At 49.4% G+C, this 12,778-nt stretch overlaps 2 protein-coding genes across 9 annotated transcripts in view; one reads left to right on the top strand and one right to left on the bottom strand.

The window, feature by feature from the left end:
* Positions 1-374, bottom strand: part of PACS2 (phosphofurin acidic cluster sorting protein 2) — a 61,399-nt gene extending 61,025 nt beyond the window's left edge. For all 8 annotated transcript variants that reach the window (XM_065743381.1, XM_065743366.1, XM_065743357.1 and 5 more), the window contains exon 1: positions 213-374. In XM_065743381.1, coding sequence (XP_065599453.1) covers positions 213-340 — 128 coding nt within the window. In that variant the 5' untranslated portion in view covers positions 341-374. The remainder of the gene's footprint in view (positions 1-212) is intronic.
* A 226-nt stretch (positions 375-600) lies between these two features.
* Positions 601-8,290, top strand: SEC22B (SEC22 homolog B, vesicle trafficking protein). Its single transcript, XM_065743395.1, has 5 exons — positions 601-709; positions 877-986; positions 5,333-5,493; positions 6,617-6,763; positions 7,132-8,290. The coding sequence occupies exons 1-5, from the start codon at positions 635-637 to the stop codon at positions 7,284-7,286; spliced, it is 648 nt and encodes a 215-aa protein (XP_065599467.1). The 5' UTR covers positions 601-634; the 3' UTR covers positions 7,287-8,290.
* The last annotated feature ends 4,488 nt before the right edge of the window (positions 8,291-12,778 follow it).

The following is a 12,778-nucleotide window of genomic DNA, read 5'->3' on the forward strand; positions in this document are numbered from 1 at the left end:
AATGGCGGGGGCCTCGCGTCGCCACGGCAAGGGGGGGCTGCGAGACGGATGGACCCCCCAAAACGGGGCAGAGAGGCCAGAGACGAGGGGAAGCGAGGCTGTAGGGAAGAGGGGCCGAGAGGGCGGCCGCCTCCGAGCCGCGCGGTACCGGCCGGCCGCCAGCTGTACGCCGAGGGGAAGGGGCGAGGCGGGCGTGTGCCCGCCGCCGTTACCTGGGCACGCAGCTGGGGCTGGAGCCGTCGATCTCCCAGGTGGCGAACAGGTTCATAGGCACGGGCCGCCCCAAGGCCCCGGCGCCGCCAGGGAAGCTGAGGCGGCCCCGCTCCGCCGCCGCCGCCATGGCTGCCGGCCTGGCGTGCGCCCACCGGGCCGCCGCCGCTGCTGGCTCTACCGCCGCCCCGCCCCGGCGGGGGGGTGTGGTCACGTGAGAGCGGGCGGGGCCTACGCTCAGAGGGCGTGCCTGACAGCGCGAGTGGGCGTGGCCTAGCGGGTGGGGCGCGGTTCTCCCGGGCACCGCGGCCGGAAGTAGCCGAGCGTGTGCCGGCGGTGGACCGGATGTTGAAGTGGCAGTTTCCGGCCAGCTCAGTGGTGGCTGGGGGAGGAGGAGGTGGTGGTGCCGCGCGGGGAGGAGAGGATGGTGTTGCTTACTATGATCGCCCGCGTGGCGGACGGGCTGCCGCTCGCCGCCTCCATGCAGGAGGATGAGCAGGTGGGGCAGGGGGGCCGGCCCGGTCCAACTAGTCTTGCTGTTTTCCTTCAGGCTGCAGCCGGGCCCCGCTGCCACTCGCGACCAGGCCTTCCTCGAGCCGTCGGGACGCGGGTGGGGGGTGTTTGTCGGGTAGTAGCAGCCCTCAACAGCTTGTCCTCTCCCCGCAGTCTGGCCGCGACCTGCAGCAGTACCAGAGCCAGGCGAAGCAGCTGTTCCGCAAGCTGAACGAGCAGTCCCCTACGAGGTGCACTCTGGAGGCAGGAGCCATGGCTTTCCAGTAAGTGACCGCGGGTTAGGGTGCCAGAGTCAGCGTCTTCTGCCTTGGAGTCGAAGGAAGATGCTTCTGGGTCCTATTGAGAAACTGTGCTGTTCTAGGGCGGGTAAATTATGCAGTTGCTGACTCTGTTTGTGGGGTAATAGGTGTGCTAAGGGAGAGCACGTGAGGTGTTCCTTAGTGGTACCACCTTCTGCAATGTCAGCTGGCTTCTTAGCCCTGCCTTTACTGAAGACGCTGTAGGTTCTGTTCCCTTTGAGTTTTGTCAGTTGATTTCTACCCTCTGGTGTTTCTTTTTGCTTCTGTTGGGTTCTCTATGCCCTCTGTCATTTTCAAAAGCAGATGTCATTTGTAAAAGCAGGTTAGCAGTTCTACTGTGAACCTCTTCTGCATCAGATTCTCCCTTCCCTGTTTCTCATGAGAGTTTACGCTTTCTTTCACCCATATGCTCAGGCATATAGTCTGTCTTTGACAAAATATGTCTCTCTAATAGTTGGCAAGTTTTTTTTTTCACATCTGGTAGGTTTGATGGTATCAACAAATATGTTGCTGCATTTGGTTAATCTACTTAAGCATTTACAAACTCATCTTACAATCTCTCTTGGCTTTTCTGCCCACTATTAAGTGAACTTGAATAATGAAAGCCTGAAGGGCATGTGGGTCAGGCACCTTTACCTCCTAACCAGCAGCAGGGGGACCTGGAAAGAAAGCAATAGGTGGAAGAATTCATAGCCTACAAAAAGCAGGAGAAGAGAAAATGCTTATTTACGTGATATCTAGCAACCTAGTAGAATAATTGCTGCAGAACTGAGTCAAGTTCCTTTCAAGAATCAGAATTATGTTACTGGCAGAAATACTTATGTTAGAATCTCTGTGAGACTGGGTGCCACATGGTATTGCCAAAACGTGATGTGCAAAGCTTTGGCTGTGCTACCAGGGTTGCTCTTGGTCTACAAATGCTGGTGACAAGGTATGTGTTAATGTCTGAGTAAGAAGATGTACCAGAAGTGCTAAGTCACACCCTGAAACAGTGATGGATCACCTGGTGGGAAGGCTGGGCCAGCCCAGGGGAGCTCAGGTGTATGCAATGCAACTCAGTGATTGGAAGGGATGGAGCCAGGATCCACCCCTTCCCAGACCTCATTTAAGGGTTGGCAGTGGAGGCAAGGGGGTCTTGGTGGAGATCCCTGTGTTCCTGAGGCCTTCCAAGGGTAAGCAGCTCTTTTCTTTGTTTCTGTGTCTGCAGCTGCTGCATTTGAGCTCATTCCCATTTGCTGTATTAAGAGGCTTTTCCACCCTGCTCTTATTTTGGTACTTTCCATCACATTATAGCATTAAAGTGGGGCACAGCCTCTGAATCTGGTGCAGGGTTGGTCTGGGGTCTCTGCTCCTATAATGAGGACCCTTTTGCACATCACCTGCACTACCCTTTTCTTAAACGTTATGGGGTTCAGCTATGTGAAAAGACAAAAGCATGAGTATTTTGGGAGGGCTGTGGCCAGCAAAAGCTGCTTATGTACAATCAACTGCTACAAGATTTGTCTTTTTCCCCTTGGTTTCTAGTCATCTTTGTTATGGAGTTAGTGTCAGCGATTCAAGTAGTCTGGCTGCTCTTATCTCTTATAAGGTTTGGGCTGTGTTCCAGAGTTAACAGGAGAGTGCTGTTCTGCATCTTCTTTCTAGACGTGAAATTTTTCTGGAGTTCAAAGACTTTTTTTGGTGTACAATGGTACTGCGTAGGTGTATCTCTGACTGTGAAGCCTTGGGAAAGAGTCTTGAGAGATCCTGGTATGTTCCTTTGTCATGTTGCTTCCATCATGCAAACAGAGCAGCATCTAGGAAGGCTGCTTCAGTTGCAGTGCCCTGGAAACTGAAGCCAGGAGGGCTTGGACAAGCTCATGTTTTGATGAGTGTCTCAAAGAAACACCCAGATTACGTGTCTGGCTAATGAGCAGGGATAGGAGCATTTATCTTTCTGTATTCAGTCTCTAGGAAAGTTCTGCAGGCTACTGACAGCTGCTACTGCAGAGCACTCTTGTGCTGCTGCTTTTGTGCTAGGACATCAAAGCAGGACCTCTGTGAAATGAAGAATGCTTCCAGATCCAAAAATCTCCTCTGATAACAGTATAGGAAGGGAGAGTCAGAGATGGTCATTAGTACAAATTGCAACAATGCTGTTAGTTAACACAGCTCATCTTGTTTTCTGCCACATCATAGCTGTGACTGCTGAAGGCAGCATAAGCTAGGACAAAGCTTTTTGTGCTGTGAGTGTGGCTGAATTTGCTGAGAAGATGATGAATGTTTTTAGCTTGATCAATTCAAAGAAGAGTTGCCTTGATGAAATCTGAAGCTCAAACTAAGACTGCTGAAGTGATTGTCATCAAATGTAATCTTCAGAGCAGCTCCAAAAGCTGTGTCACCCTTCCAGCTATAGCATTTGCAGTAATGGGTGTGCAGGGACAGGAGCACCTCCGTAGTTTGCTGTGCTGTCAGTTGTGAGTTGACCTTTGGCTCATTAATGGCTTAAGTGGCTCTTACCTGCCATGTTGAAAACAACCCTTGGCCTTTACTGCTGATACCAGTTAGAAGGGTAAAGCTTTTCTCTCTCAAACTCATCCCAAATAAAAACAAACCTGCTAGCTACCCTCAGCATGCAGCAGTCTTAAGTACAGGAGTTAGAAGTGTCAAGCTGCAGTGTCTGCCCTGATGCGTGTGAACTGCTGAGCTCAATGTTCAGGTGCTGTGCAAAAGCTCAGAGGCGAGCACAAGTGTAAAAGTGTGACATCCAGCTGTGCTGGAACTCTGTTCTGATCTTGGACTGAGGCTGCAGAATGGTGTGAATCCAGGACAGAAGGAGGCGTGGTTGCTTGCTGTGGTGCTGACAGGTGAACTTTACATTTGGCATCATCGTATCGGGGGAAAGAAAGTGGGAAATACATCTGAAGAGCTGCAGGCAGATGCAGCTGGCTGGAGCAGACCATGGCTTTACTAACTGGGCATGTTCCTTCATGTGCTCTCATCTTCAGTGCTGCTCTGGCTCTCGGGGAGTGCTTTTCCTGTCTGACAAGAGCCTTGCTTCTTTCAAAAGACTTCAGGAAAGATTTTGTTCATGGCAGTGACTAAGTCAAGCTCTGAGTGATAACTTAGAGCAATCCTGAGCTGTAGAGAAGGTCTCTTGAGGGTGAGGAAAGAACAGAGGCAAGGCATACTATAGGATTAGTCCTACAAAGTAGTGCAGTCCAAGCTGAGGGACATAGAAAGGTCATAAAAACATGGGTGGATTATAGTAGCTGCAATTTCTTGTTTCTGCTTAGGATGGATCAGCTGTTCCTTGCAGTTTGGCAGGATTTGCATACTGATCTCAGAGGCAGCAGAAAAGGATACTCAGAAACAAGTTAAAAGAGAGGGTCTAGGCCTTTTTGAGTATCAGGAAAAACAGCAAGCTGTGGGAAAAAGTTGTTTTATATGCTAGATGCAGCTGCTATTAAAAATTTTAAGCTCATTAACTACAATGCCCCTACGACTAGGTCAGATCTCAAATACACTGTTAATCTCTAGGTTAACTAGGCTGCTACATAATGGCATTATTATACAGAAAGTCAAAGGAAGGTAATGTTAATGTGAAATCAAAACTGCATCCTGAATAACAGAAACATTTGAAGTGTATCTGGAGCTATCTGCCATCTACACTACCTTGGTTTTGGTAGAATTGCTGTTGCCTTTATTTTTGTATTGGCCAAATGAGGAGGGAAGCACAGGGAACATGCAACAGTGGACAGCTGTAGTGAAACCTAAATAAAATAATTTTAATTTTCATTGTTTCTTTATTGCAGTAGGCTTTGTAGCTGAACTGTAATGGAAGTCCTCTCCCTGCTTCTGCTCACAAGAGACTCTGGTGTCCACAGCAAAACAAGCTCAGTGCTAAGCCTCTGAACAATGAGAATTAGCTGCAATAGGGAATGAGGTGGGAGGAAGAGAGCACCTCTGTGTGTTCAGCTGCAGAATGAGCAAACAGGGTTAAAGAGCAACAGTAGCTCTTGTTTCAGCACCAATCTGGGGGCTCCTGGCATTTCAGCCCAAAAACTGGTAGCAAAGTCTTATCCATTGCAAATAGGATGAGGAAGTCCCCGGAGCTCATTTAGCATATAGGTGAGTGTTGGGGAGGAAGGGAGCACGTAGCCTTCCGAAATAGAACCTGGGAGCCAGTCCTATGACAGTGGGATTTTACAAAGCCAGCCAAGGTCTTGGTTTAAGAAAGCTATTTACTTGAAGGAAGAAAGGTATGGGGGGGTGTTTAATAGGATGAGTACAAAAGTGCTTGGTTAATTCTCTGTTTTATATTCTTCTAGCTACATCATTGAGAAAGGGGTGTGTTACCTGGTCCTGTGTGAAGCTGCATTTCCGAAGAAACTGGCCTTTGCATATCTGGAAGACTTGCAGTCAGAGTTTGATGAGCAGCATGGCAAGAAGGTGCCAACAGTCTCCAGGCCCTATTCCTTCATTGAATTTGGTGAGGTCCCTCTCGATGAGGCTTCTTAGCAAGCTTTTTGCAGGGGCTGCAGCCACAAGATGCTTCCCAGCTTGGGCTATGGAATTAACAGTTCAGTCTCTTTTTGGTGCTATTGGAGTGGATGCTTTTAGCAAGGAGTATTTATGAATAGAGACACGGTAAGAAAAACATAAATATCCTTTAGTTAGATTTCTTGCTTTCAGTCTTTTGGCCTGTTTCCAGTGAATGTTTGCTTGCAGTCTGCTGGCTGTCTCAGCACTTCTCCCACTCCTTTGGCAACTGAACACTGCTCTGTGGTAGGTGTTTTCTCCATACTGCATCTAAAGGAGGTGGTATGGATCTAATAAGGTGTAGTAAGGCTTTTTTTCATACAGCACCCTGAATGAGAGTGAGTGGGATGCAAATCATAAGGATACCAGTGTCCAGCAGTGTGCAGGGGAGGGAAGGAGTACTCTAGCCTGAGGTCTTGTTCTCCTCCTGGTGGTCTGTTCTCCTCTGGTGTGCCTGTTATGTGGGCACAGAACCAGGATTGTATGGGTAGAGCCTGGAGGAATGTTAATTCTCCTGGAGGCAGCACACATCCAGCTGCATGATCTCTCAGCCTTTGTGCCTTGCTTTTAGGTGAAGACCCCTCTGTGCTGGCCTGTAGGGGCAGGGTAAGAAGCCCAAAGCTTCTAACCTATGTCTGCAGCCTCTCCCCACAGCCAGATTAATGCTTGGAACTGGTTCTTAACATTTTCTTATCTTCAAATTGAGTAATTAGTTTTTGAGGTGGGAGGGCAGAAGCAAGGGTTGCTCTGTGTTGTAGTTATTTTGTGTAATAGTTTTCATTTGCAGTGAAAGATATATTAACTTGAAGCAGAACATTTCTGATTCTGTGCCCTTTTGCCTCTCTGTTTGAGGGTATGTTTCAGTGAACGCAACTAACCAGAAACTCTGGAGCATTTTAACAGAGCACTGCTGATGTCTATCAGACTGTTGACTGGCAAGTCTTCAAACAGTGGTGGGTGCTTCAGCTGAAGAAGGCATAGGCTGAAGCAGAGACAGTTCAGTTCCTTTTGCTTGGCAAAGCAAGCACCTTAGGGAGATAGGTATCCCTCCTGACGATTCTCTCTTGTTCCAGACACCTACATCCAGAAAACCAAGAAGCTGTACATCGACAGCCGGGCAAGGAGGAACCTGGGTTCAATCAACACAGAGCTGCAGGATGTGCAGAGGATTATGGTGGCCAATATTGAGGAAGTCTTACAGCGAGGAGAGGCACTTTCAGGTACAGGCAGTGGCTGCTGTTTGGTGTATGCTTAACCTCAGTCAGCAGTGTGGGTAGAGCATGTCAGGTGGAAAGGCTTCCTAATTCCAAAGAGATAAGCAGTGGACTCAGTAGGTGCATCATTTCTGTCAGTTGCATCCTAAAGCACCTGATGGATACTGGTGCTTCTTTTGGGCAAGTGTCTCACCACTTTGGGTGCCCTCATCCTAGCAGAACAAGCACTAGAGCACTGCAGACAAGGGCAAGTTATGCTGTCATGCAATACTGCTGTGCTTCCAGCTGCTCCAGAGAAACTTAGGTATCACTCAGATGTTACATTACTGATTGGGTTAATCTTGATTGACTTCTCCACCCTTTCCCTCCAACAGCTCTGGATTCCAAGGCCAACAACTTGTCCAGTTTGTCCAAGAAGTACCGTCAGGATGCAAAGTATCTCAACATGCGTTCCACTTATGCCAAACTTGCAGCTGTAGCTGTGTTTTTTATCATGTTGATCGTCTATGTGAGGTTCTGGTGGCTGTGACCTGGTTACACTGAAGAGGGAAAGCTGGTAGCCTGGCAGGTGTGTATGTGTGCAGGACACTGTTCACTGGGGATGTGCATTAGAATCCACACAGGACCATCACCTTTATACAAGTGTCCTGAAAACGTTAGGTGACACCTGAGTACTACACCTCTTAGTGAATCCTGGCTGTAAGTGTAAAGGCTTGTTGACTACAGGCTTTTCCCCTGAGGCAGTTTGCACTAGGGTACTGTCGAGGCTGACCTCCTGCTCTTCTGCACTTCTCCAAGGGGAGAGCTTTGGGAACAGCCAACCAGTGCAGTTTAGCATAATCACCTTTGACGTCCTCCTCTTGAGTAGCTCTAGTGGGAACTGGACTCTAATGAACATTCCTTGTGTTGGCAATGTTTGCTTTTTTTAGAATCTGGGTCTGCCGTTTTTCATTAATGTTTTGGTTTTTTAAAGATGAGACCCCCTGTTTGAAGGCAAAATACTGCTCTGTACATATTACGATAGCTTTCACCTCTGTTGGACTAGCTGTTGTTGAGTTTTCGGTGTCTGACATCTTGGCTTGTTACACTTTCAATTGCTTTAGGAACAAAAGGATGGTAAATTATGCCTTAAATACATTCTGTGTAGTACTAGGAGAGGCAATGAAAGGCTTCTATATTACTGATCCCTACAAAACTATACTGCAGGTTTGTATGTGTCTACTTTTCCTCTCCTGGCAGCTGTGTGTGACAGTATGTTTCCATGTGATTAAAAACAGGGTGTGTAACTAAAGTGCTGTTGGAGCGGGCGCAGTGCAAACTATGTCAGCATTATGTCTATTTTCCCTTCTCTCTGTAGATAAACTACGTTATTTCCTTCCTCTCTACTGTACTTTCTTTCAGAATGTGTCAACTGCTAGCATTTCATTTCTGGGATGCTTGTTTTCTTTCTCCCTCTCAATGACAACAACCAAAAAATAAAAGTAAAACTCGGAATGTTATGAAGTAAAGGCAGTGTTTCCTTTAAAAAAAAAACCAACAAAACAACTTTACATGAAGGATTTGAGAGGATAACCTTAAAAGTGTGGAATCCTTTGGAAATGCCACCTTTTTTTTTTTTCTTGCAGTCACCCTCTCCCTACCTCATTTGGGAAGCTGAAATTGTAGGTGAACTCATTATGGGCAATAGTATATAGCTGCTTCTTTCTCACAGGCCAATCTATATACTCAGTGTAATATGATTTTTAGTTGTACTAGCACAGGTGGCATAAAATTTTATCCATTTTCCTTTTTAACTAAAAGGAAACCAAACCTCCAAGCCACACAACCCTAAAGCTCAGGCCTTTCCATTCTTTTCTGCACTCAAGTGTCTGCTTCTGTAACTTGGTAGGAAGCAGGCAGTGTCACAGAAGGAAGTTTCAGGGTTCCCCAGCAACTCTTTACAAGCATGTGTTCTTGTGTAGTTCTTGAAATATGAACTGGGACCTGGCAATGTTTCCTCCCCGCTGGGTAGGGATTTGGGGAGCTGTTGTCCTGCCCATCCTGGTGCCATGTGGGACTGGCAGGGAAGCAGTTAGCACTGTCAGTCAACCAAGCAAATCTGATCTGTCACGTACTCTAGAATTACCTGGTTTCTGCATGATGACTCTACTTGTTACTTCGTAGATTGCTTTATTATTACCATTTTAAATCTTTACACATGGTGTCACTAACAGGTGACTGTCCCAGTGTTGTAGGTCTGTGTGTGGGTACTGGAAGGTGAGCAGACACTGACTGTACCTGGATTGTTGTGATTTGAGGGGGTGACACTGCTCAGCAAGCAGTTGCCTGCTGCAGCCTGAGTGTCAGCAGTGAAATAAATGCTTCTGAAAAATCCCCTTGGCAGCGTGACTCGTGTCTCTGTTCTAGAGAGTGCTTTCTTTGCTTCTAAGGGTGCAGGAGGGTAAAGACCCCACAGCTGTCTGCTGCATGCAGAGCAGTGGCTGCAGCCTGAGTGGTCAAGTGGCATTGCAAGCCCGGAGCTGCTGCCTGCAGATGGCAGTGCTGGCATGGTGCAGAGCCCTGCCAGAGCTCAGGGACTTCACCTGAGGGCTCCCCATCTCGTTGCACCTCCCAAAGCATCATGGCTTTGCTGGAGCAAGGGTTGGTTGGTTGATTTGATTGTGGGTTTTTTTTTTTTTAAGAACAAAAAGCTGTTGGTGCTGGGTGCCACTGCTCAGGTCTGCGTGCCTCTGGATACCCCTGTGTCCATGAGGTGCTGGAAGGGATGGGGAATGCAGAAAGGGTCCTATGGGGCTGTGCCCACCCTGACCCACCAGGAGGCTGTGCTGGGTGGGTGGCAAATCCTGTTCTCTGCCTCCCTGCATGCTGCTCTCAGAGTCACATGGAAGCCAGGTGCCACCTGGCATAGACCTCTGCATCATCACCTCTCTCAGAAAGCAGTGGTTTGGGTACTGCAGAGTTTTGGTTTCTGTGTTTATTTGGGCACCAGCTGCTTCCCCCACTTTGAACCAGCTCCTCACACTTGCAACCATTTTGGTTTTTAGGAAAAAAGTACATTCAGCATCTTTCTTTCTGGAGTCCTGAGGGTGTTTGACCCCAGGTGGTTTCTGACAGCTGCTTTGCTATAAATGAATGTCCCAGTGGCACCAAGGGTTGTGCCAGCATTCCTGTATCAGGGATTCACACATCTGCCTGAGGCCACTCAGTAACAGCCTGCACAGTGTGGGCCAGGATGGTAGGGCTTGGGGTTTGGTCCTCACAGCACCTAGTCTGTGCACTCTTTCCCTCAGTAAGCCTGTGGCTGTGCTCCTTGGGGAGGACTGGCTGGTGAGTTTGGGAGGCTGCCTCCTGCTCCTCAATGCTTGCTTTGCTGCTGAAGTGACCTTTAGAAAAGGAGGATGTGCCTTTTCTGCTGCCTGAAAATGAAAGCTCTTCAGATGGCAGGGCATTGTGCTACCACAACTGGGCTTGGAGGCCAGCCAAGGGCAGCTGACTGCAGGGAGCAATCCTCCCTGGGTCATAGAATCATAGAATGGTTTGGGTTGGAAGGGACCTTTAAGGTCTTCTAGTCCCAACCCCCTGCTTATAGGCAGGGACACCTCCCACCAGACCAGGTTGCTCACAGCCCATCCAGCCTGGCCTTGAGTGCTTCCACGGAGGTGACATCCATAACCTCCCTGGGTAACCTGCTCCAGTGCCTCACCACTCACAGGAAAGAATTTCTTCCTAACATCTGGTCTAAATCTACCCTCCTCCAGTTTAAAGCCATTTCCCCTTGTCACTACATGCTCTTATAAAAAGTCTTTCTGCAGATTTCCCGTAGGCCCCTTTCAGGTACTGTGACTTGTCTCAGCACACCATAAAATGTCTTAGGGCACCCTAAAATGCCTCATCCCCTCTATCTGGGGTGGGTTGGACCGCAGAGCAGCTTCTGGCTGTCTTACTCACTCCCAAACCTGAGCCCTTCTGGGATTCAGCAGCTCCCAAGGCCAGCATGGGAGAGAGGCAGGCTCTGACTTCCCCTTGCCAACTTCTCTTACCACGTTTCCCCAAAAGCCTCTGGCAGCTACCTACACATCTCCCCAGCTCTGCATCCTCCCAGGGCAACCCTACCACCTCCCCTGCCCGTTCCCCAGCTCAGGCACTGCCTGAGTCTCCTTTGGGACATGGGGTACCCAGTGTTTGTTGTGCCCACATCACTGAACCCCACAGCAGCTGCTCCCAGCTGACTGCAGCCATGCCTGAGCATGCAAACTCACTGCAGGAGATAAAAGCAGAAATTGGTGGAGCCCTCCTGAGCTCCCAGCAGAGCCATAGCCAAGCAGGCAGGCACTAAGACCCATGCTGCAGGAGTTTCTCTGCCGTGATGGCTGCAGGGAGAAGCCCAATGTGATTTTGAATCATGGTTCATAAAACCCCCTGTGGTTGAGCCCTGGTGCTCTGCTCAGAGATGATAAACCCATTTCCTGTGTCATTTCTTATTTTCTTCCTTCCCCCATGTTGAGCTGCTGCCAGCACTACTTCCCACCAGACTCCCCAGCCCCGCAGTGTGCCCCAGGGACTGCCTGCTGCCCCAGCACGCTGTGTACCCCCGGCTGTGCTCGCTGGGAGCAGGACACCCTAACACAACCTGGAGCTGAATGCGTGCCCTCCCTGCCGCCTGTCACCCGGGCACCCGAAAATGGAAGCAGACATGAGATTTGCATAGAGGAGCAGAAGTAATGTGCTCACTCAGTGAGCCTGAGACCTCTGTGCATCCCTGCCACTATGTTCCAGAGCCAGTGGGACTGTGGGGGGTCCAGGGTTCCCTGAGACTTGAGTGACAAACACAGCTAATGTCCTGTCCCCATATCTTTATGAATCAGGGTCTGTTTGGGAAGGGGCTATTTGTGCTAGGCAGTAAGTACAACCCCAGCAGCTCAAGGTAACCACCCCTGGGTGACTTCTCACTCCATCGTGCGCCTGGGAAGGCCCCAAGAGTTTAGCAACCACCTTGTAGTCACCAACTTTGGTAAAAGCAGCACAACCATGCAGCCCCACCAGGTCAGGAACCTGCCAGCACACTGGTTATTAATATTCCCAGGCTCCTGGAGCGGGTGCTGCTGCTTGGGAACCAGACAGCCAAAATTCCCCCCGTGATTAACTGCAGCACACAAACAGCTTGGGCTCACGGTGCATTCCTGCGGGGCATGGGGCTCCCCCCCCCCCCTGCCAGCCCGCCTGATGCAGGAATGTCTTTTCTCTCTTTTTAAGAAGGGCCGCTAGCAGGTAAGGTCATCAGTGCAAAGCCCAGTCATGTGAGTTTGAACAGTACCAGATGAGCTACAGGACGAGCTATTTGTGGTGCAGGCGCAAGGTTGCCAACCCTGAGGATTTTGTTGGAAGCCTCTCTCCATCCTATTTTTATTAACCCTCTTGACTGCTGAAGTCTTGAACCTCGGAAAGAACCCAGTTTTAACGGAGCTCCAGCTCCTCTGTTTGCAAAAGATGTATGACTGAAGCCCCCAGAACACAGGCAGGTAAAAGAAAGGCAACTTTGATATGGGTGTGTAAGACGTTGGGATTTAAGACAGGCATCTGGGTGTGTGCTGAGCTGAGGTTTGAATGCCTGAACTGCCAACAGTGTCACAGAAAGGTTAACGCAAGAAAATACAATTTATTTGGAGGCTGACAATGAGTTCCTGCAAAGCTGGTGAAACCAGCGATCCCCGTGGAAAAGCAAAGCATTTCTCACTCAGTGTTCCTCAGACACAAACATATCCTGCACCCTGTGGATTGAGCCGAGCTGAGCACAACAGCACTGGCATACCTCTGCAGGGCAGCAGCTCCCAGTTTCAGAGCCATGAGCCAGCTGGTTTCAGTGGGCAGAAGGCACCATTCACCAGGTGCAGAGCCCCAGCTTGTGGGCACTTCTCTGACAGCAGCTCCAAGGGGACGCCACAACCCCAATGCCACGTCACAGGTACCATGTCCACGGCACTGTGTCCCTGTGGGCTACTCTGCCAGGCCAGACAGCGCAGG

Source organism: Cyrtonyx montezumae, unplaced genomic scaffold (assembly GCF_038088225.1).
Source record: "Cyrtonyx montezumae isolate F1298 unplaced genomic scaffold, pur_monq_1.0 scaffold_1, whole genome shotgun sequence".
Taxonomy (NCBI): domain Eukaryota; kingdom Metazoa; phylum Chordata; class Aves; order Galliformes; family Odontophoridae; genus Cyrtonyx; species Cyrtonyx montezumae.